The sequence below is a fragment of the Spermophilus citellus genome (genome assembly GCF_964194105.1).
Source record: "Spermophilus citellus genome assembly, chromosome: 3".
NCBI lineage: Eukaryota > Metazoa > Chordata > Mammalia > Rodentia > Sciuridae > Spermophilus > Spermophilus citellus.
Window position 1 is genome coordinate 116,906,724 of NC_138184.1, and position 23,595 is coordinate 116,930,318.

General features: G+C 43.2%; 1 protein-coding gene across 14 annotated transcripts in view; it reads left to right on the plus strand.

Annotated features, from left to right (window-relative positions):
- Positions 1 to 20,842, plus strand: part of MTMR3 (myotubularin related protein 3) — a 132,816-nt gene extending 111,974 nt beyond the window's left edge. For 7 of the 14 annotated variants that reach the window (XM_081285704.1, XM_081285705.1, XM_081285707.1 and 4 more), the window contains 12 exons: positions 1,735 to 1,943; positions 2,630 to 2,761; positions 3,708 to 3,819; positions 7,050 to 7,245; positions 8,361 to 8,546; positions 10,779 to 10,949; positions 12,151 to 12,296; positions 12,974 to 14,366; positions 15,456 to 15,566; positions 16,032 to 16,120; positions 16,856 to 16,882; positions 18,674 to 20,842. In XM_081285704.1, coding sequence (XP_081141830.1) covers positions 1,735 to 1,943; positions 2,630 to 2,761; positions 3,708 to 3,819; positions 7,050 to 7,245; positions 8,361 to 8,546; positions 10,779 to 10,949; positions 12,151 to 12,296; positions 12,974 to 14,366; positions 15,456 to 15,566; positions 16,032 to 16,120; positions 16,856 to 16,882; positions 18,674 to 18,845 — 2,944 coding nt within the window. In that variant the 3' untranslated portion in view covers positions 18,846 to 20,842. The remainder of the gene's footprint in view (positions 1 to 1,734; positions 1,944 to 2,629; positions 2,762 to 3,707; positions 3,820 to 7,049; positions 7,246 to 8,360; positions 8,547 to 10,778; positions 10,950 to 12,150; positions 12,297 to 12,973; positions 14,367 to 15,455; positions 15,567 to 16,031; positions 16,121 to 16,855; positions 16,883 to 18,673) is intronic. The other 7 variants (XM_081285709.1, XM_081285711.1, XM_081285699.1 and 4 more) reach the window with 4 other exon arrangements.
- The last annotated feature ends 2,753 nt before the right edge of the window (positions 20,843 to 23,595 follow it).

Genomic DNA, 23,595 nt, shown 5'->3' on the forward strand with positions numbered 1-23,595 from the left:
CACATGAGCCAGTTCAGGGTGTTAGCAATATTTGTCTGTCCTGGTGAGGGAGGATTTAAAAACTATAAGTAAAGTGGTATTTTCAGGGAATTTGATTATTGCCAAATTGAATTTATTGCTCATGAGCTTTAGGATTAAAAACAATAGTCCTTCTCACTTTGTTCCCTGGAAAAAACATAGATTCAGTAGTATGTTTTATTTAAATCCATCTGTGTCATATATATGTTTGTGTGTATGCTTATACATGTTTAAAAAAACAATTTTAAAGGAAAGTAAAACATAAGTATTTTCCTTGGAGTTATAGAATAGGGACATTTAAATTTTTTGCTTATCATCTGTTTATTCTGATAATTTATTTTTACTGCCAACTGATTAGTTTTATAACAATAACAAATAGCTTAATTGAGCTATGCCATGTAAAATTCACACTTTTAAAGTGTGCAGTTTAATGACTTTTAGTATACTATATTCAGAGTTGTTCAATTGTCACTACAATAATTTTAATACATTTTCATCACCTGGAAGAGACATTCTGTACCATTAGCAGTCATTCCTTGTTCCCTCCTCAGTGCCCTTACCCCTGGGTAACCAGCAATCTGTTTTATCTACCTAGTCTGGATACTTTCATATAAATGGAATCATAAAATATGTGGCCTTTTGTGTCTAGTTTATTTCATTTAGCATAACATATTCAGGGTTCATCAGTGTTGTAGCATGTATCAGAACTTTATTCCTTTTTAGTGCTAAATAATTTTTCTAACCTTTTAATTGCTATAATTGCCTAATTAGAAAACACTTTGGGTTTTAATAGCATCTTAAAGTAGACTGTATGATTTCTGCTTTGGGAAAAAAGATCTGTCAGAGTATGATTTGTTGAGGTTGCTATTCTTTTACTAAGAGCCTGAGGAAGGATAGTGGGCTTATTGAGCTATCTGCCTAAATAAGAGCAATTTTTGACTCATGAAATCTCAGATTTTGTCTAGGCAAGTGTTTTCAGTTCCAAAGGTAGGATCTGTTTGGGGTGTGTCGGGGAGAGTGGGGGGAAGAAGGCTCAGCAACTTTAATGAGGCCCTAAGCAGCTTAGCAAGATCCTGCATAAAATGTTTAAAAAGCGCACTGTAAGGGGGCAGCTGGGGATGTGGCTCAGTGGTTAAGTGCGCCTGGGTTCAATCTCTTTGTTTAAAAAAAAAAAAAAAAAAAAGGAAGCCCAAGCCGGCCATGAGTGCATAGTTGCTGCAGTAGACCCTCAGGAGTCAGTGAAGCAACACATTTTCCCCTCTAGTTCAGCATATATTATTCTAGGGTATTTAGGTACCATATCAGAAAGGAGGAGTTAGTTATTGACTAGAAAATTAATGTAGTATTTGTAGATCATTTTTTTATTTCCTAGAAATACAATATTCAAATATTGAAATTATGAGTATTCATTTATTTTCTCTAAATGAATATTTCTCTATTCATTTTGTAAGTAACTTTACAGAGATCTCTGTGATGGTATGGTACTTGAGAAAGATACATACTGGTTTTGTTGTTATTGTTGGTGTATACATTTTTTGCCCTCTTTCATATTGAGACAACTTGAAGCCAGTTCAGGACTTACCTAGAGTAGGTTGTTCAATAATGTGCTTAAACTTCTGTACCTTACTCTCTATGTGAGTGCAGAGCATTTGAATGGGTCTCCCTAAATATGTACCCTTAGGATGATACAGTTGTTTTCTCTTGTTCCCGGCACAGGCACCAGAGCAATGGAGCTGTCATTGCCCGCTGTGGACAGCCAGAGGTCAGCTGGTGGGGTTGGCGAAATGCAGATGATGAGCACCTCGTGCAGTCAGTAGCCAAAGCTTGTGCTTCTGATTCCCGATCGAGTGGTGGCAGCAAGCTGTCAACTAGGAATAGTTCCCGAGACTTTCCCAATGGGGGAGACCTTTCCGATGTGGAGTTTGGTAAGGTGCTACCTGCACCCACAGCAGCAGTTTTATCGTATATGAGAAACTTTTCTTGAAGTGGCCTTTTCTTTTTTCTTTTTCTTTCTTTCTTTTTTTTTTTTTTTAGTTGTAGATGGACACAATACCTGTATTTTATTTATTTTTATGTGGTGCTGAGGCTCAAACACAGTGCCTCATATGTACAAGGCAAGTGCTCTGTCACTGGGCTACAATGCCAGCCCGAAGTGGCCTTTTCTTTAGTACTTTCTGGAAGAGAATTTGATGGGATTATTTGAGGAGTCTTGAGTCTTGGCTAAGAACCAGAAGACTCTTTGTTTCAAGCCTGGCTGTCATGACAAGAATGGAGTATGAGTGTGATGGGGACTTGTAGTGTATCTATACTCCTTGTAGGGAGGTACCAAGTTTTGGACTATAGGTATAGAAATGAGATATAGGAGGTTGGGCTATGTGGATCTCCATGTTTACCTCAGGAGTTGGTTTTGGAAAATGAATTGTCAACTTTTAATAAGAAGGAAAAATAGAAAATAAACTAGGAAGAGTAGTTCATCTATCTAGGTCTGGTTAGGAGGTTTCATTTGAGTTTTTTGGTACTACAGCATGTGTCTCTGGTTCTAGTTTTCACAGTTCTCAGTGACACAGGTTTATTTAGTTTTTACCCTTTCCCCCCTTCCTGATGTCCGTAGATTCTTCTCTATCAAATGCTTCAGGAGCAGAGAGTTTAGCCATCCAACCGCAGAAGCTTTTGATCTTGGATGCTCGCTCCTATGCAGCAGCTGTGGCAAACCGAGCCAAAGGAGGAGGCTGCGAATGCCCAGGTAAGGTGGATGGTGCATGGTCCTCAAATACTATCTCCTTATGAGTCCAGCCCATGCCCAACCTGGACTTAGTTCTTAATTTGAAATAAGTGACAAGCCCATATTTCTCCCCTTCTTTCTTGAGAGAGCCAGAGCTTCTTTTTATATTCTTAAAATTGTGTGTTGTTTTCCAAGCAGATATGGAGGAGGAGGTGCAGTGAAGCCAAATAATCTTCCTTTCCTGCCAACCTTTAGGTGATAAAGCAAATCTTCCATAAGACCTGTTTACATTTGGATGCTGCTTTAGTGGCTCTATTTCTCAGTCTTCTAAAAGCTTTTTGTTGCTTTTGACAGTGGGTATGCTCCTTACTGGCCTCCTGGCAAACTCCATGTGGGGATTTTTTCCTTAGAAAACCTGGGGTGAAAATTGTCCCGACTTGTAACACCTTTGCTGTTTGAATGGTGGCTTTCTCTGAGGAGAGACTCCTTGGTACCAGTTGTGGCTGATGGTGCAGGAAGAGGTACCAAGCTCCTTATTTAGGTGTGACCTGAGCTGGAAATTGGAAGCAGTTGTACCAAGGTAAAATTTAAATGCATGAAGGCACTGTTCTGCCAGATTCTTTTCAGAGAGATTCCAGAGCCACAAATAGATGAGGCCCAGGAAGTAAAGATGAGATGGAAGTTTATAGGTCTTTCTTTTAAAACATAATAGCTTTTATTTTGTTAGTACCTTCTTTACAGCTGTAACCTTCCTTTTTCACCTCTTTTACAAAGACGGCTAAAATGCAAGTGCTGTTTGCCTCTTTGAATAAAGCACTGGATTAATAGTCAAGCATCACAACATTGCAGTTTCATTAGTCAGCAGCTGCAATGGATTTGTTTTATAGCCAGTTTGCATCTTTTAAATTTGGCCATGCAGGCTTTAAATTCAACATATTTGTGTTCTCTTTATTGTTATTCTTTCCAGATTATTACCCGAACTGTGAAGTTGTGTTTATGGGGATGGCAAACATTCATTCTATCCGGAGGAGTTTTCAGTCTTTGAGGTTGCTGTGCACACAGACGCCAGATCCGGGAAAGTAAGACTTTAGTTTTACATTGCTCTGTTTTTGTTGTTAATTAAATTTGAAGGTATCTTCTCCTGATTCATGGTACACTTAAGTTACATTTTTAGCCTTTTTACATATTCTTTCTGCATCAGGAGCAAGGCAGCATAAAGCAGAGATGGAAGAAAAACCCAGCCCTTTGAAACATTTTTAAATGTGCAGCAAAGGAAAAAAATCTCAGTCCTTTTTAGAACAGAAGCATTGCCTTGTTTGTGCTGGGACTCCCATCCTTTCTCTTTCACGTTGTTTTTGTCCCAAAGCATTTTTATTCTTTGTTTTCTGAAATCCTATAGTGACACTTATTTGCTATGAACTGGGTTGTTTTACCACAAAAAGTCAGTTTACGCTTCATGTTCTAAAATGGGTTAAACTTGTCATTAGGTCAGTTTTTTTTATTCTTGCTTCTGATTTCTAAACTACTCTTTTATTTACTGAGAACATTATCATGATTTTTATTGCTCATTAAAAATGAATGGTTAGCATTTGTAATAAGGAAGGTGAAGTAATACCCTCTGCAAGGGTACTCTTTGAATACAAGATAAATTAGGAGCAGGGCTCTGTAAAACAAATATGGACAATAAATATTTAAAAGCCCCTGTTCTATTTCAGGAAGTTAGAGTTGGTGCCAGAGAAGACAGAATTCATTTTTTCATAGTCATTTCCCTGGGTCCTGTTCAGTAGACCTCATGATCACATTGAGTTTTGCTGCATTCTTTATTGGATTTATTAAATCAGGTACTGCCTAAACCACTTGTGTTGACTTTTAGTAGCAAAGGATTAAATTCATTACAGTTCCATTCAGCAAGTGTCCTTTGTGGGCAGACTGTTCAAAGAAAGGAGCTTCCTACTTTCCTTTGGGATTTGCTATTTGCAATTCCTACACAATTCCAGGACCCATCTGGCAGCACCCTTTCCTCTAAGATGAGGCATAGAAGGTGCCTGGCTGAGAACCCAGGAGACCTGCCGCAAACTGAGTTTGTGACCCTGGCAAAGTGACTTTACTACTGTAGGTCTTAGTTTTTTGTCTATAAAACAAAGATTGCCAATTATGTGATCTCTCATATCATCCATATTAAAATTACGAAAATGGCTTTTTTTTTTTTTTTTTGGTACTGGAAATTGAACCCCAGGGCACTTAACCACTGAGCCATATACCTAGACCTTTTTATTTTTTGAGACAGAGTCTTACTAATTTGCTGAGGCTGGCTTTGAACTTGCCATCCTCCTGCCTCAGTCTTCCAAGCCACTGGGCTAGAAAAGCTAGTTTTTGAACTCAGATTATTAGCTCTTACTTCCTCCAAATTAATATCTAGGGAATTTTATTAAAGAAGCAGCAAATCATAATGCACTACTGAAGCCTCTTGTGGGGGAAAAAAGCCGCTTTGGCTCTAAGTTCATCCCCAGTGGTGGTTTGGGGTTGTGGAGGATTAGGGGATGCTTCTGCTCCAGTTTGAGAGTAGCACAGGGGAGTGTGCTGTATTCCAGAACCTCCTCTGCTGGCATACTTCAGAGTGCAGCTTTTCTCTTAGACTAGGGTAGCACCAACTGGTATTTTATAACGGTTCAGTCATGTTCAAAAGAAACCTACACTGATTCTTTTGTTTACCATTTCTCCAGAGGTAAGAAGATAATTTCATTTTTGGTCTCTTAAGCCTATAGTTTGGTTTCCTTCACGGCCATGTGAAGAATGAGAATAAACAATGGGTACATCAGGAAAAAATGTTTCCTAGTATCTACTAGGAGATAGAAAGTCTTGATATTGTGTTTTTACTGATGGCAGACTTACAGCTCATTAAACAGTAGGTCTCCTCTCTGAATACTAGGCACTCAGTACATCTGTGATGGAAACAGTGTCAGCTCTCCAAAGAGTCACAGTCCAGGTGGTAGACGGTACTAATCTATATGAAATCAGTACATATGCATTTAATTCTGTAGTCTGCTTGTCTGGCTGGGAAGATCCCCCGCTCCTTAGATTCTTCCAAAAATTCATTCATTCCCTGAGATTTAGTAGACCTTTATGGCTTTGTCCTGTAGTCCTAGTGTTGGCAGTTACTCCTAAAACAGATGTACCACCACTTCATCTGTATTTATTCCTTCCTGTCTGGCTCATTGTTTGAGGACCGGGGCTTGTCTTAACCACAAATTTTGCATTTTAGAAAAATCTGAACTCATTTTTGGGAATTAGGGGCAGGGAGAAGCACAAGAAACATATGTAAACACAGATTAAAACAAATCAAAACAAAAACCAAAAACTCAAATGTGTCAGGTGGTGATTACTCCCAAGAGGCAGTTCTTGCTATCTGATATTCTTGAGTGCTTCTTTAAAAAAGATTCTTCTAGATCCCTGCTCAATCTGGTCTGGGTAAAGCCTAGCAATTCCATGTGGCCATTGGTAGACTAGTTTCATAAGTCTAAATCATCCTATTAGGCTCATCCAGATTTAAAATATATATATATTTATTTATTTTAGATGGGCACAATACCTTTATTTTTTTTATGTGATGCTAAGGATCAAACTGAGTGCCTCATATGTATAAGGCAAATGCTTCACTACTGAGTTACAACCCCAGCCCCATTCAGATTTTTTTGAAAATTTGTTTTTAGTTATAGATGGGCACAATACCTTTATTTAGCTTATTTATTTATGTGGTGCTGAGGATTAAACCCAGTGCCTCACACATGTTAAGCAAACACTCTACCACTGAGCTATAACTCCAGCCCCCCATGTGTGGTGTCCAGTGTTCAGCTTATATCTCATTATAGACTATTTATATTTTTAAGTTTACTTTTTTTTTTGAGAACTTATTGGGAAGGATTGTTGATTCTTAAATGTCTTCTGTTTTACATCTTAGAAATATCTCTCAGAAGGTTCCACTTTTCTTATACTGTGTGTATGTACTATGGACTGAAAAACATTAATTTTTTAATTTTCTCTAGGAAATTACTCATCAGCATGTTAGAACCAAAGGTGTTAGAACCAAAGGTGGTCTTATTAAATACAGTCCCTATTTCTGAGGATGCCCTCTATTACAGAGTAAGGCCTGAGTCTTGTTTTTGGACATGTTTTATAAACAGATTTTCTGTCTGTTTTGGCAGTGTCACATTTGAAGAGAAAAATCTTGGGGTATTGCTTTTTATTTGACAGGCATTGGATATGATCAATACATCATAAAAAATTGCCTCATCCCTTCCTATTTTTATAGTTGGCTTTCAGCTCTTGAAAGCACGAAGTGGCTTCATCACCTATCTGTGCTTTTGAAGTCGGCCCTTCTGGTGGTGCATGCTGTGGATCGTGACCAGCGACCTGTACTAGTGCACTGTTCAGATGGCTGGGACCGCACCCCTCAGATTGTGGCACTGGCTAAGCTCTTGCTGGACCCTTATTACCGAACCATAGAGGTGAGTGTGTCCAAAGTGTGGGAGTTGGTACTGTATAACAAGTGTGGGAGGTCTCCGAGAGTCTTATGATCATTTTTTTTTTGGGGGGGGTAGCAATTAGGTCTAAAGAAAGCCAAATTTGTTTTTAATTATTCCTCCTGCACCTTGAGCTACATTGTTAGGTGCCTGCTGCAGTTCTTATGCCTGTTAAAGTGTGACAGATTGTAGGTTACAAGGTATTGAGAAATATAGATCTTTTCTTTTATAGCCTGTCTACATGGGAAAGTTCTGGCTAACCCAGGAAAATGAGGCTTCTTTAAAAAGGATTTTGGTTTGCTTCTGATAATAGGTCTAGATATTACCAAAAGAGTGTTCTATCAAGAAGGAGTCTGACCCTAAAATAACCTCCCTTTGGGTTAAAGAAGTAAGAAAAACCACAAAGTACGCTTAAACATATATAAACATTTGTAAAAATCTAGGGTGGGGAAGGATTTTACAAAAATGACTTTGTAAATATAGCACCAAATGTGCAAAATTCAAAATAAAAGGAAAATTAAGGGGGAATATATGGCTTTTATAAAACATTAAATATTAATTTTCTCTGGGAAATTGTCCCTCAAGTGCCAGGCACAGTGGTGCACACCTATAATACCAGCAGTTTGAGAGGCTGAGGAAGGAGGATGATGAGTTCAAAGCCAGCCTTAGCAATTTAGCAAGACCCTGTCTCTAAATAAAAATACAAAAAAGGGCTGGGGATATGGTTTAGTGGATTAAGTGCCCCTGGGGCTCAATCCCTGGTACTCATTTTATACACACACACACACACACACACACACACACACACACCCCCTTCAATATGTTAGTCTGGAGGCTAAAAGTATGAACAAATTCAAGAAAGGGGCTTAGTTAACTAAGATGCATTGTTAGGGCCCTTTCAGTGAGTGTGGAATGGAGTTCAGATAATTGAGAAAGTTCCTTAGACTTGGGTACCAATAGAAGGAGCTGTCTATGGACCTAGGCTAGAGGAACCTACTGGGAAGCTATTAAAGGGGGTTGCTGGTGGTGACACCAGGCTCAGGACTGCTACAGTGTGGATAGCCCAGCACAAATTGTCTTTCCTGGGTGCCTCCCTGCAGGGTTTCCAGGTCCTTGTGGAGATGGAGTGGCTAGATTTTGGCCATAAGTTTGCTGATCGGTGCGGTCATGGGGAGAACTCGGATGATCTGAACGAGCGTTGCCCAGTGTTTCTGCAATGGCTTGACTGCGTTCATCAGCTTCAGAGGCAATTTCCTTGCTCTTTTGAGTTCAATGAAGCATTCCTTGTGAGTTTGGGCTTCTGATTCTACATTTTGGGAACCATCAAAATTGGAAGTGTTACTTATGTAAATATTAGTGGTCCAATTTTCACATGAAAGTATGTAGCCTTTTTATAATTTAAGTAGAGGGGTCATTATTTTCTCCTATTTTTATTTGAAAACAATAATAAATAGGCATTTGTTTACTTAGTGAATCCATATGTACCATTTTTTTCTTGTAAACCTTGAGTTGTTTTAAACTTAGCTTTTAAAAGAGATGATAGAAACCCTAAATAGTAGTTAGAAATAGAAGCAATTAGTGTGTCCCATATTCCCTCCAGTCCATCTACCAAAGCCCCTACTGTCTCCAAAGTTCTCTGCTCCCTTCTCCTTTGATAAAAGATGCACTATCCTTGTCCTTTTTAGCCCGTCTGTTCTGCTATACACAGTTCCCATCTCCTCCCATCTGTCCTGCTGGCTAGCTCCAGCATTTCTCCTCTTTCCTTCTGCAATGGCATATTTCCCTTTCCCAGATCACAGCTGTCAACATACAAAGTATAATGTATGTATATTGTCTTATCAAAACCCTTTCTTGGTCCTGCATTCTGTTCTAGCTATTATCCTGTATTTGTGGTCTCTTTTACTGCAGAGCTCCTATATTAGCTATCTCAAATTTCTTCTGTCCTTTGCAGCCCACTCCAGGAAGGCATGCACCATAACACTTTGCCAAAGCTACTCTTGTTAAGGTTACCAATGATCTTTCATGTTGCTGACCCAGTGATCAGTGCTTAGTCTTTATCTCTTTGATCCATCAATTGTAATGGCACAGTTCAGTTTCTTTTTTGAAATACTTTCTTCAAGTTGACCTCTTACACTTACCACTCTTATTCTCCTCTTCCTCTCTGACTGGTCCTTTCTGTCTGCTTTGCTGATTCCTCTTGGTCTCCCTGGTTCTGAATCTTGGAATGTCCCAGGGTTCATCCTCCAGGCTACTTTTCCATGTAACTACTTGAAGGATCTCACCCAGTCTAGTGGCTTTAATTGCTCTCCATGTGATGAGAATCCATTCATCTTAGACTTCTACACTTAACTTCAGCCACAATCATGAACACTCGGTATCTCTATTTGGAGGTCTTAATGGCATTTCAAACTTCATTCATTTAAAACTTGATTCTTGATTTCTATATCTCCCCACAAACTTAATCTTGTAAGAGTCTTCCATTTCACCATATGGCGCCAGTCATTTAGGGCAAAAACATTTATGCCATCTTCAACTCTTCCTTCTTATTTCACATTCAGTCTATTAGAGTCTGCAGTTCTGCTTTCAAAATGTGTCTAAAACCTATTATTTATTTTCACCTCTATTGTGTCACACTGGTCCAGGCCACCATTATCTCCTACTCTCATTTCATATAGTCAAGCTACTCCTTCTAAAACATTAGACAGACCATGTCATCCCCTGCTCAGAAACCTCCAGTAACTATATTTCATACAGTAAAAGCCAAAGTCCTTAAAATGGCTTAAAGGGCCATCCTAGAGGTTACCTCTCTAGGCTTGTTTCCTCCTATCCCTCCCTCCCTTCCACTGGCCTCTTAACTATTTCTCAGACTGTAAAAGTACTCCCCTCAGCCATTGTGCTTGTGGTTGCCTCTGCCTAGAGCATTTTCCATCAGATACCCACATGACCTCCTCTCTTCCTTCTATCAGGTCTCAACCAGTGAGGCCTTCCCACAGCCTAGCCCCTGCCTGGTGTCCCTCTCGCCCTGTCCTATTGTTCTTCATAGTATTTGTCACCTCTGCCCTAGCTAGAGTAAGCTACATCAGGGCAGGAAAGCTGGTTGATAATTGCTGCATATCCATCACCTCTGGTACCTGTAGTCATGCCTGGGGCAAGTGAAATGTTCAGTAATGATTTGTGGAATAAACAAATAGTTTTACAAATGTGCTTTCAGCTTCGACACAGTTTTACACTGACCTGCTCTTGCACCCAGTTTCTGTGCTCTGTTGCTCTTGAGGATGGCTGTTAACTCAGAAGCTCAGAGACTGTTGAACAGGGAATCTAAGAGGAATGGGAGTGTACCAGTTTATCTTTAACTCAGGAATGTTGGTGGCATGAAGAGGAGGCTTTTGTGTGACCAACCGGGCTTCCCTATCCTGACAGCGTAAACTGAAGTGCTTTCAGACATGTCGGGGTAGATGGCTCTGCTGGGCTCCCATGTGTGCCCTACTGCATGATTTTGCCTCATTGGACTCCCATAGGTGAAACTGGTGCAGCATACCTATTCCTGCCTCTTTGGAACATTCCTGTGCAACAATGCCAAGGAGAGAGGGGAAAAGCATACTCAGGAACGAACATGTTCTGTATGGTCGCTTCTTCGGGCTGGCAACAAGGCTTTCAAAAACCTACTGTATTCCTCTCAGTCAGAAGCCGTATGTATCCTTCAGTCTTTCCTCTGTCATCAGCAGAATGAGTTTGGGGTGGGGGACATATGGGAGCCTGTTTGAATAGTGCTTGTTTTTGTGACAGCATCTCTATCTATGGATGAGCTGCTTCCATTTCCCTCACTATTCTCAGAAAGAACTGTTTTCTGATGATGCTCTGACCTGCTTCTGACCACTTTGCTTAGGGTGTTTTAATATACATTTCTACTTTGCCACCCTAGACACCAATCTTTTCTGGCACTTCCTCCAGAGCTTAATTTATTCGTAGCATGTTTTGTTTAACTGGTGGAAGAGCACTTAAGTTGTTTTGTGGGTGCTTCTCATATCTCAGAAGGAGCTGTTCCTAGGACCCTGGCACCTCCTCATGTACCAGGTGATGATATCCTCTGCAGCTTCTGTCTCAGCACAAAACTGGGTCTGATACTGATTATGTGTATGTGATTCTCTGCTCATATGAGAGCTAGCAGGCCCTTTAAGACTTTGTTCCTCAAAGGAATACCTTCTGTTCAGCAGAGAAAAAGGGGCACATACATTTGCGTGTCAGTAGATGGTAAAATTCCTTTGTTCAGAATGCATCTTAAACCCATAAGAAATCAAAGCAGGTTAATCAGAAGTTATATTGCTTAACTGGGCTATTCATATGCTTCTCATTACATTTAAATAATCAAATCAAAGATTTAAGCCAACTGCTTCTCTCCCTCCTCCACCCTGCCTCCTGGAGGAGTAACAGTGCAAGAAGAAAATACCCTCCTTTTCACATGATTAATTTAAATGATCCTGTAAAGCAGGTTTCGCAGTTTCTGCTGAAGCCAGGCTTTTATACAGGAAACAAATAATCACTGTAACGGAATGACTCACTTTCTTATGTAGCAAATCAAGCTGATGAAAGTTAGTCATTCAATAAAGATGACCTGAGAAATACTTAATGAAAAAATGGACCTTTAAAAGATCCTTTCAGACTTTCATGCCCATAAGAGGTGCTTAGGTGAAAAATGTTGCCAAACAGAATCTCTAGTCCTATATTGGCCTTTTTAGGAGATAGCTCTCTATCCACTGATGCTGCTTCCCCAGGGATCAGTGTCCTAGCGCTGTGGGGTGTTAGAGCTGGGTGTATATTCTTGATCTTTCCAGATATTTCTAAAATGCTTATTGGGACATATGTAAATCTGTGTCCTCTCCCCCTCTTCAGGTACTGTACCCTGTGTGCCATGTGCGTAACCTGATGCTGTGGAGTGCAGTATATCTGCCCTGCCCGTCTCCTTCTACCCCTGTGGATGACAGCTGTGCACCATATCCAGTCCCAGGCACCAGCCCTGATGATCCTCCCCTGAGCCGGTGAGCCCAGGGGTGATGCCACAGGCCTCAGGTCCTGTGTGGGTATATTCCTGTATGAGAACATGCCAGGGATGGTTAAAGATCATGATATTGTCTGGCTCCACAACATGTTCTTAGGTCTCTAAAGTTTTCTCTGGGAAGATAATAAAGTGCCTAGTTTCCAGAAGTGAGTTGGGCCCTGTTCTATGACATGCACCAAGCAGTTTCTCAGTGATAGAGTACATCCTCTGTGCTCTTTGTGAACCCTGGTTTGTATTTCATCCACTACTCTCTGCTCCTGCCTCCCTGCCCTGATTTGTCTTCTGAGCTTGAAAGCAAATGCTGTGAGATGATAGAAATGTTGGCTTTGCTACTTATGAATTAGCTTTATTAAATTCAGAGTGATTGGGTAATAAAATACTGTAATATCAAAGAATCAGCAGTCTGACCTTGCCACCAGTTGAGGAAACACAACAGCATCAGGGAGAATACCTTTTGAAAATAACATTTGCTGTTAACTTATTTGTATGGATGGGCATAGGGTAGAGGCAGTGCAGATAGGAGGACTTATAAGGGAGCTTTGCACTCCAGAACATTATTTGAGATGTCATAGCTCCAGCTTGTTAAAACCTGTTGTCTCCTGATCTCCTCTGAATAGCCTCCAAGATTCTCAATTTTCCCAAACTTCTTTCTTTTAGCCTACCAAAGACTAGATCATTTGACAATCTGACCATAGCCTGCGACAGCACAGTACCTCTGGCCAGCCGGCGAAGCAGTGACCCCAGCTTGAATGAGAAGTGGCAGGAGCACCGGCGCTCTCTGGAACTGAGCAATCTTGCTGGTCCTGGAGAGGAGCCTTCTGCTGACAGCCTAGGAAAGCCCAACCGGGTGCCCGGGGGCGCTGAGCTGTCCGTGGCAGCTGGGGTGGCTGAGGGGCAGATGGAGAACATTTTGCAAGAGGCCACCAAAGAAGAGAGCGGGGCTGAAGAGCCTGCACACAGGGGTAGTGTGGAGATGCCACAGATCAAAGAGGAGAACAGGATCGCAACTGAGGGCTCAGCCATTGTACTTTACCAAGAAACAGAGTTGGGTGATGCTATTCTGAGGAGCCATCCAGACTCCAGCCTGTCTCTATTCTCACAGGGTATTCCTGAAGAGCAGGGTGGGCCCAGTGTTCTCTCCAGTTCACTCCAGGAACCCTACAGGGGAGAGGATTCTCGGGAGGTTCCTTTGGAGCAGCCTCCAATAGAGGATATTACAGAGAGCCAGGAGGATGCAGCTCCTTCCATCCCAGTAGATGTAAAAGTTGGTTATGGTACCTCACTGTCTAGTTCTCTGCCACCTTCCCAAGTCCCTTTTGAGACCAGAGGACCAAACATGGACAGTTCCATGGATATGTTGATGGAAGATAATGTGAAGTCAGAAAGTGGACCCCAAGTCCACCGTAAGCCTTGCCTGGTTATCACTGGCAGGTTCAGTGGCAAAGACGTGCTTCCCCCAGCACTGGAGCCCAGGCCTGCTGAGAGGAGCCTCATTGAGAAGCCACAAGGGGGGCCTGTGGTACATAGGACTTCTCCTGGCAGCAGTCTTAGCCCAACACGGGCCCCTTGTGCCTTGCCTTTAGCCGAATGTAAAGAGGGGTTTGTGTGTAACAGTGCCCCAGAGACTGAAAACAAGGCCTCAGAGCAGCCCCCAGCACTTGGCACCCTCCAGAAGTACTCCAGACCCAATGGGCACTGTGCCAATGGGGAGGCTGGGAGTAGCAAGGACTCGCTGAGCCGCCAGCTGTCTGCCACAAGCTGCAGCTCTGTCCATTTACACTCGAGAAACTTGCACCACAAGTGGCTGCATAGCCACTCGGGAAGGCCATCCGCAGTCAGCAGCCCTGAGCAGCCTTCCCGCAGCCACCTGGATGATGATGGCATGCCTGTGTACACAGACACAATCCAACAGCGCCTGCGTCAGATCGAGTCAGGCCACCAGCAGGAAGTGGAGACCTTGAAGAAACAAGTCCAGGAGCTGAAGAGTCGCCTGGAGAGCCAATACCTGACTGGATCACTGCGCTTCAATGGGGACTTTGGAGATGAAGTGGTGAGTGGGTCATGGTTCCTCTGTAGCCGTCTGAGAGAAGATGGCAGAGCAAGGATGGGCACACTTTTTTACCCAGTGCATGGTGACTGGTGAGGATTTCTAAATGAATTGAAAAGGTTTAAAGTAGCCCTGTTCACGGAGGCTGAAGATCAGCCTCAGCCATGTAAATGGAAGACTATCTCTTTTCTGCTTTGCTTACTTTCATGTCTTGTTTGGGCAGTTAGAGAAAGGAAAGAGCATGCACTACATGGACCTTCAGATCTCTTCAGAGAGAGGATTCTTTGTTTTCAGAATGACACTTGAAGAGTAATGCCAAGTATTTTGTGAAATTGTAGTGCTTGTCCTACATTAAAAACTAGTAAATTGATAGCCTTCCCAGATGTGGGCTGTAACTTTGAAGGTTAGATTTTTTTTTTTTAAACAAATGTTTGTGTCCACTTTTTGGTAGATGCTGGCAGTAAAAATGGAGAGAAGGGATTGGTTTCTAACTGATGAAACTGCCAATCAGAAATGAGAGTAACAGAGTAGGGTTTTCAAAGAAGGGCTGTCTTCTTTGGTGGGTCTTGTCAAGTGCAATTGTGAACTGGGCTCTGAAGCAGTCATTGTACATTAAAGGCGGACACATCCAATGACTTTCAATCCAAAATAACTTTTTGGCCTTTACTTCATACTAATGATGGTTTCTCATTGTTGCAAAGAATCCTTCAGAGAAAGGAGGCCATGCCCAAAGCACTATTTTAACAAAGTGGCGTGGTTAGATCAGCAGCTCCACCAGGGCAGCTTACACTGGGAGTTCAGTTCCCACTCCATCCTGGTCACTTCTCTCCCACATACTTCCTGGAACCCTAAGGTCCATGTTTTGACTCCAGTGTCAGTGCACACAACCTGGGTATCTCCTTTCAACTGAGCCCAGCATCATCTCTGCACCTGTTTAACCCAAGGCCCAATGGTTGATGCATCTCAGATTCAGTAGCCCTAGTACTTAGGCCTGCACCTAGTCCTCAGTGCTCCCTTCTTCACCAAGCCCTTTCTTCTTCTTTTTGGAGGAGACCGGGTTCATTCTGTTCAGCTGTGTTTGTTTGCCAACAGACTTCAATCCCTGACTCGGAAAGCAATCTGGATCAGAACTGTTTGTCTCGCTGCAGCACAGAGATTTTCTCTGAAGCCAGCTGGGAGCAGGTGGATAAACAGGACACAGAGGTACAGGCTCAGCCCCTGCTCTCAGTGCCATCCATGCAACTATTTGGTGGCTTTTCTTCAGCCCCATCCCTGCCCCATGCCCCTTACCAAGGAAGAACCTCATAGCACAGTTAGTCCTGAGCTTCTGGTATTTCAGCTTCTGTGAATCCACATCAGGCCCATCATTTCTGAGCCAGAGAGACTCAGCAGGTTGGCCCTCTGTCTACGTTGCCTCTGTGAACTGGACCCTTGCCAACCCTCACAGCAATCTAGGGTGATGCTGCCACTTTATCTCAGGGGAGATTGGAGTCCCCTTCAGGGAAACGATTTGGACGCCTTTCTTGTACTTTTGGCATCAGACCTGCTGGGCTGGTGCTTCCAGAGCCAATATGGTCCTTGTGACTCTTGCTGCCCCCAGCATGGCTCTGTTGGCTCCAGCTGCCTGGCCCATCCTGTCACACTAACCTGGCCCCATCTGTTTTGCAGATGACCCGTTGGCTCCCTGACCACCTGGCTGCCCACTGCTATGCGTGTGACAGTGCCTTCTGGCTCGCCAGCAGGAAACACCACTGCAGGTGCCCGTGGGGGGTGTGGGCTGGGTGTGGAAGCTAAGCTTTGGCCCACAGAGTCTGCAATGTGGTGGATAGCAGGCATCTGGCCGACAGTATGCTGTCTGGGCAGACTCTGGCAGTGTGCTGTCTGGGCAGTACCTATGAATTTGGTGAGAAGAACTACATTTGATATCTTTCTTCCAGTTGAGAGTGATCACTATTATATTTTGAAATGTTCAAATGATAGCTTCTCCCCACCCTATGCCCCATATTGGTGAGGCAATAGCTACCACTCAAATCAGTTTCTTATTCCCATCATAAGATTCAACATTACTACTGTGAGCAAAAATAGTTTTCTGTCTGTGGGCAGGGTACTTCATCCCTGCTCCTTGTCCCTGAACTTCTTGTCCCTGTGCCACTGATGAACAGCTGTAGCTGAGGGGAGTAGTAGAGAGCCGAGAATGGTCTTCAATTCATATGGCTCCCAACTTATTTTCTCTTTCTTGGTTTGGGTAGTGACTTACTAGGGATGCTTTGGCTTCACTGGGGTAGTGACTGGCAGATGTTCAGTGTTCTTGGGATAGAATGTTTATCAGAATTGGACCATTGCTCACCACATGAGTGAACCTGGTTTGAAAGTGGGACAGCATCTTTATCTGTTAATGATGCTTCTAGGACCACATGTCTTCCCACCTTGCACCCCAAGCCCAAATATCTTTGGTTGGCTTCTCCTCTGAGCTCTTTCTCCCATCCTTGCAGGGACACTGACCGTGTTGATCAAACGTGGTGAGCATTTGCAACAAACTGTCTGTGATGTCTGCACATCTATAATAACTTCTCCACACTAATGCTATCATCTCCCCTTTCTGCACTCAGTGGGGTGAAGCCTGAGGTTGGAGAGCACAGGCAGGCAGGTGGGCTTGGGGGTGGTCCTCAGCAGCTGATGATGGAGACCATTGAGGTTGAGTCCAGCTGCAGCCATGTGCTTTTCTCTTGACCATACAGGTCAGTTGGGCTATCTCGTCTGTAACAAGAAACAGTGCTTCTGCAGGGTCTAATTTTATGGAGGAGCCAGTTGGGTTTTCAGAACTATTTCTTTTGGGTCAGTCATTCATTGAAATGATGCGTGCCTTTTTGTTTTGTTTTTAAAGAGACAGAACTGAACAAATGATCTTCACAGAGAATGTTTTAGCATGGAAGACTTTAAGGGCAGACTCCACTTAGATCTTTTGGAGTCCCCTGAAAGAAGTCAGAGAAGCTTAATTGATCAAATTTGTATCAGATTTTTGAGCTGAACTCCAGCAGGAATATTAAAAAAAAAAAAAAAAAAAAAAAGCATAGGCATTCAGAAAATTTTCTGTGTAACCACAGGTTCTCCATGTGTTCATTTTAGTTTTCTGTGGCTCTGTGGTCCACCTTTTTCTCTGTAATGTTCTTTTGTCCCCAAGTAGTTTTAAATATTCTCTCCTGTGCCTGAGTGGCCTTAATCCAATAATAGGTTTACATACTGAGGGGTTTGACTGAAAAGGGCAGAAAGAGATGCTGGCTGAGAAGGAGGCTTTCCCTTGAGCTGCTTTCCCCTAGCCGTTGGTGGGCTGTGTCATGACCCTTGGAGTTTGCTGTGCTGAGCTCATTGTGATTAGTTTGTACTTTAAAGTCCAACAAAAGTAGAGTTATAAGGTAGGCAGAAACTGATCCTCTGTCAGTTCTCTTTCCTGTTAGCTATGATGGGCATTGATCTGGACCACACAGATGCATCAGAGCTGGGCTTTCAGTGGAAGAGGGTGGAGACCTGGGGCCTGTGTTGTAGTCAAGCCTTCTGGCAGATCTCTTTGAGTTTCCCTGGAGATAGATGCATGGGGCAGGGCAGTGAGCCATACTGACTGACAGCTGTCTAATAAGGGTATGTGTGTGCACGTATGCTCATCTGTGCTCTTGTCTATACTTCTCCTCTCTCACTTTCTGAGCATGCATTATGGGCTGCTTGACTCCTGGCTTTGCATGCTGCCTACAGAGCCATCCTAAATGGGAGCAGTCTGCCCTATAAGTTGTTGCCTCCAAACCTCTTGGGTAGTGGCCCTTGGATAAGGCTCCTTATCCCCAGCTGGGCTGGATGCTTGTTTCTTTCCTCTGAGGGCCCAAAGACAACTCCATTTGACTCTGATCACTCAGTGATCACAAGTTACACAGAGGCCATTGCCTAGGTAGGTGTGGCCACTGGGTAAGTTTCTGGGTCAGGACTTACCATTTAGCTAGTAACTGCTTCTGCCGTGGAACCATTTATTCTCAGAGGTCTGTCAGGCAGCATCTTCCTATATACCTGATAACCTTGAGCCATTGTGGTAAGACAGCCAAGTATCCTTGGCCTTAAAGTGAAAATGACATGTGATTCTACTAGGTTGGGATATCATTCCTGCCTATCTTGTTCCTGGGCCAGAGAAATGAAAGTGTTTGATTTCAAGGGAGTCTCCAGCATATCCTAAAAAATCACACACAACAAAATTCTGTTGAAGTTGGTTTCTTTACTACATACTTGCTAATGGAAGCTAACATTGTTTTGTTTCTTCTTATCTCAAGGAACTGTGGGAACGTATTCTGCTCCAGTTGTTGTAACCAGAAGGTCCCGGTTCCTAGCCAGCAGCTCTTTGAACCCAGTCGAGTGTGCAAGTCTTGCTATAGCAGTCTACATCCCACAAGCTCCAGCATTGACCTTGAACTGGATAAGCCCATTGCTGCCACTTCAAACTGAAGCTCAGTGACCTGGGGTGGGCAGAGGCCAAGCTGCTGTCCCTCTGACAGGGCCACACAGCCTGAGCAGACCTAGAGGCCCATGCACTTTGGAATGGGGGCATGGAATCACCTGTACAGAGTGACAGAAATTGGGATGTGCCACTGGATTGTAGATTGATTTTTTTTTTTTTTTTTTCCCCTTCTCCCCCTTTCCTTCCCCCTTCCCTTTTCCTTCCTCCCTCTGCCTTCAAAAAGGAAAAAAATCCCCTGGTTGTTTTAATTTTTTTTTTTTTTTTTTAAATGGAAGACCAGAGATTGCCAAGTCTCCTGTAATTGCCTAGCTGCTTACTGTCAGGCACACTGGGAGATGGCTTGGTGCTTCCTTATGGAAGGAGGCTGGTCAGAGCCAAGAGTGGAGGCCTGAGACAGTGAGCAGGAAAGAAGGTTAGCATCAACATTTGTGATCATTCCTCATACTACCACCACCACATCAAAGTTGGTTGGGAAACGTTTGTTGCCAGGGAAGCTGGAAGCATCTTTCCCAAGAGAACCTCCCCAGGTGCCTTCTCTCTCTTTGAGAGGGGCTGGGCCATCCCACTTTACAAACAGAAAATGAGGTTTATATTTGGAGGGAGGGGCACACACAGTAAATGGATCCCTCAGGCCCCATTTTGGGGAAGGTAGAAGGAGCTAGGGATGGGTGATCAGCATGTTTTTCCCCATGGGATTCTGTTTTTAACTTGACCCAAATTGTCTAGGGCTCCCTCCGTTTTTCAGGGGGCTGCCTCCTGGGCAGGCCAGATAGTGCTTCCTTGTGAGTGAGAGTACAGAATGGCCAGAATGTGGTGTCCTGCTTCCATGGCCAAGGCCCGCCCTGAGCCCCAGGCACACCTTGGAGCCACTTCCAGGGCCTGGTCCCTCAAACAATCTTTCTTCCTCAGCCAGGACAGGGAAATCCAGACTCAGGGTTCCAAAAATTCCCCATTCCCAATCCAAACAAATCATGGATCTTCCCCTTAAGGGGTAGAATCGGCCTTTATAGTTATGAAGGTCCCCACATGATCAGCCTTCCTCCTCCTTCCTTTCTTGGAGCAGCAGGAGAGGCCCAGCAGTCCCCCTGCCCTGCTTCTGGCTGCCTGAGTGGGTACATGTCTGGCTGCTGGCCAGCAGTAAAGGGCCACTTGGTTACTCTGCAGTGTTCCTTAGAGATGTGACATCACCTGGAAGAGATTTGGGGTACCTTTCCTCAGTGAGCTTTGATGTGGTCCAAAAAGAGCCTTAAATCAAGAGTATTTGTGATGGAGGTGGGTGTGGGGAAGGACAGGGAGGAATTTAGGTTTGTGCTTTGTGATGTTGGCATCCATGTTTTGTGCCTGCCCTCCCTCTTGGAGAAGGGCCATGCTTGGTTTTGCTGAATGCTGCTAACTGGTGGCAGGGTACATCATGTAAGGGGAAAGGGTGAGGTTAGGGAATGCTTAAGTTCCAGCCCTTTCCCTTTGGAAGCAGGTCCCTGGCCAAAGGCAAGCTGTGTCTTAGGAAGGTGGCTCCTACGTGTGCCTGAGTATGGTTACACGTGGCCCAGAAACATTTCCTGGCGCTGTCAGTCCAGGCAAAGCCCAGAGTCTGAGCTTAGAGAAACAGGGTGTAATTCTTCTCCACACTCCACATGCTCTGATGGTGAAGGTAGGGAGAAGTAAGTGTAATTGAAGATTGTGCAGTTCTTAGTGACAGGTGCCAAGAGGTTATGATACGGGTTTCTTGGGTCTGATGTACAGTGTGAATAAATGCTTGCAGCTCTTAGCTCTTTTTTGATCAATGAAGCACTTTTTTAATATTTTTCTTTGTATGTAAAGGAGGAACCATAACTCTCCGTAGCTGTACATATAACCCTTTTCTCCTAAAGAGGAGTCAGTCAGTGCTCCTATATTTTTCATTTTTTGTCAAAGCAAGAAGTAAATACTTTAGAATTGTTAAATATATAAATAAAGTGAATAAAGTTGAGTGTTTCACATGGTGGCATTTGCTATAACATGTTTTAATTCTTTGCCCTGTGGTTTATCCCCTCTTTGTCACTTGGTTTCTTGGTCTCTTGGTCTCTTGGTGCTGATGGGAAACTTGACATTTGGCAAAGGAAAATGACAGATTTCTTTTCAACTCTAGACCTTGGCAAGGAGATTGATCATGATGCCCAAGCACTGAAAAACACTTCCTTAATGATTTTGCCCCTAAGCTCTCCCAAGTTAAAAAGGGGCAAAGCCATCGGGCATTTGAACAATTGACTGTTCTTCTGCATCGGAAGAATTGCACATCAGTAATAATTAAAACTACCTCTGACCTCTAGGCTCCTTGTTTTTTTTTTTGTTTTGTTTTGTTTTGTTTTTTTTGGCTGCTCCTCTGATTTCAGGGCAGCCAATTCTCTGGCCCCTGAACCCCCACTCCACCCCACCCAGGGAGTATTAGAGCCTGCATGCAGCAGGGAGCAGGCAGAGACATGGTGGGGGGAGTGGGTAGAAGACATCTTAGCCAGTATTTCTTGGATGAGATAATACAAGTGGGCAGCAAGAGAACTTGGAGGCAGAAATAGAATTGAATATGACTGGATTATGTGCTTAAATAGAGCATCATCCTCCCTTCCCCCACAGAGAAGAAACTCCATTCCTTAGATTTTTGACTTCTGTTTCTAGCTGAGCAAGGCCATGATATCTAGTTATTTCTGGACTATGACTTTTTCTAAAAAGAAGTGGATTTTCTTTCCCTACATGGCTGTTTAGCATCCTGTCCATCCTGTGGGTCTGTAGGTGAGATGTATTACCTCTTTGGAAGGTTGGTGTTAAGTGGCACCTGGCTCTCAGGTCCCCAGCCTAAGGTCTGTGGTGAGTCAGGTGGGCTCTGAAGAGTGACCTGTTCAGAGCACCCCAGGGGGCCTTCACTCTTCAGGGCAGGCTTTGTAGGATCTCTTTCTAGATTTCCCTTCTCCCTAAAGTGTATAAGCATTTAAAAACAACTCAGCTGGTTTCAGTTTGAAAGCTGTGGGTGCCTTGTCTGAGAATAAAACTGTCCTCTGCAGATAAAGAGGGTTCCACCTTAGCCCCTTGAGTCTGGTTCAGTCAACTAGGGAGCCCAATCTGCATTCAGATCAAGGTATGGAAGAACTTGAGTGGTGTCATGGCTAATGTGTGCCTATACACAGTACTGCTGTTCTTGAAGTGTAATGGCTCAATCCTCATCAAATTAAAACACTGGCATAATTTAGCAAGCCCTGTTGGGGGCCCATAAATGGAGAACTGCTGGGGATAAGAAGACAGGAGCCAAAATACATACCTGCACATTATGACTGCCCTATGGAAGGTGGCTGTGCATGAGAAAAGCCATTTTCCATGGGCGAGGCCAGCTGTCTTCAGGCCATTATGTAGAGGAATTAGGCCTAAAGTAGTTGGCACTAACAGAGATCTTGAGCTACCAGAATGTCCTCTTCATCTCGGAACTTGAGTATCCTGGTGTTTTCTCAATACACACATGCCACTTTGACCTTCTTAACTCCAAGTCTCTTTCCTCCCCTTTATTCCCATGATATGGCTGCCTTAATCCATTGGGATTTCCCAGTGGAGATGTATAGAACATTTTTTCTCTTATCAATTTTGTGTATCTGTTCACTGTTAACTTTGCATGTTAGCAAAGAGTATTCTAGGAAAAAGGTGCCGTGGCAGATCTAAAGGAGAATGAACAAAAACAGTGCAATAGACATTGTTGAACAATTTCTAGTTTTTGATACTAAAATAGGAATCAAGGGTATATCCTAGAATAAGATTGCAAGTGATTGGTCTTGAGATAACTGAAAAACTTGACTGTACTTGAGGTTAGGAGATCCCATGCCTATGGAAGTTAACTGTAGCCCTGACTGCTATCTTTGAAGAATGAGGGCTGATTTGAAGGTGCTGTTACAGGGTTTCATCTAACTGGTACCTGTTCAAGTGGCCTTTCTCTGGGGCTGCAGCTGTACCCTCCAAAATTGCATTAACTGAGAGTAGAGCTAATAGGGTTTAAAATGGGCTCTAGGCTGTGGAGAGAATTGGAAAACATGACAGGAGTCCCAGCTGTTTAATTTCTAGTCACATTTCCAAGGAGGTTTTTTTTGGTTTTTTTTTTTTTTTTTTTTTTTTAATTGGATGTTCACAACATTACAAAGCTCTTGACAAAGGAGGAGGTTGTGTTTAAGTTGAGGTTACTGACGGGATCTCTCAAGGGCAGGACCAGAATGCATGAGAGGCTTCCTGTCGAGTAGGAGGTGACCCTTCTAAGAGTCTGACACTTAAACATGAGTCCTATGATCCTCAGCACATAAACACACGGAAGCCTTGCTCCTCTGGGCTCGTCTGCTGCATGTTCGTATGCACATGCCAGTTGCCTTGCCTGATCTAACAGACGTCTTGGACAGGGCCAGGCATGAGGTACGGTATGGGCAGGGGAAGGGGCATCTTTTGAACTGGGAATTAGTCTTTAAATGCTGCTATTGTATTTTATTTACCACTTAAGTTCTTTTCTATTACACCTAAGTTCTTAGTCAACTTTTCCTACATTGATCTAGTTGTATTTGAATTGTATTTTCAGTGAAGTTTGTTTTACGTTGGTACTTAAAATTGGCCTTTATCTGCTTCCCAACTGGTTTATAAGATTTAAAAGAAAAAGAATGAGAATGTAACCTATGAGGCACAGATGCTGGTGAAGAGATGTACTGGTGTGTTGCTGCTGACAGTAGTGCTTACCTGTTG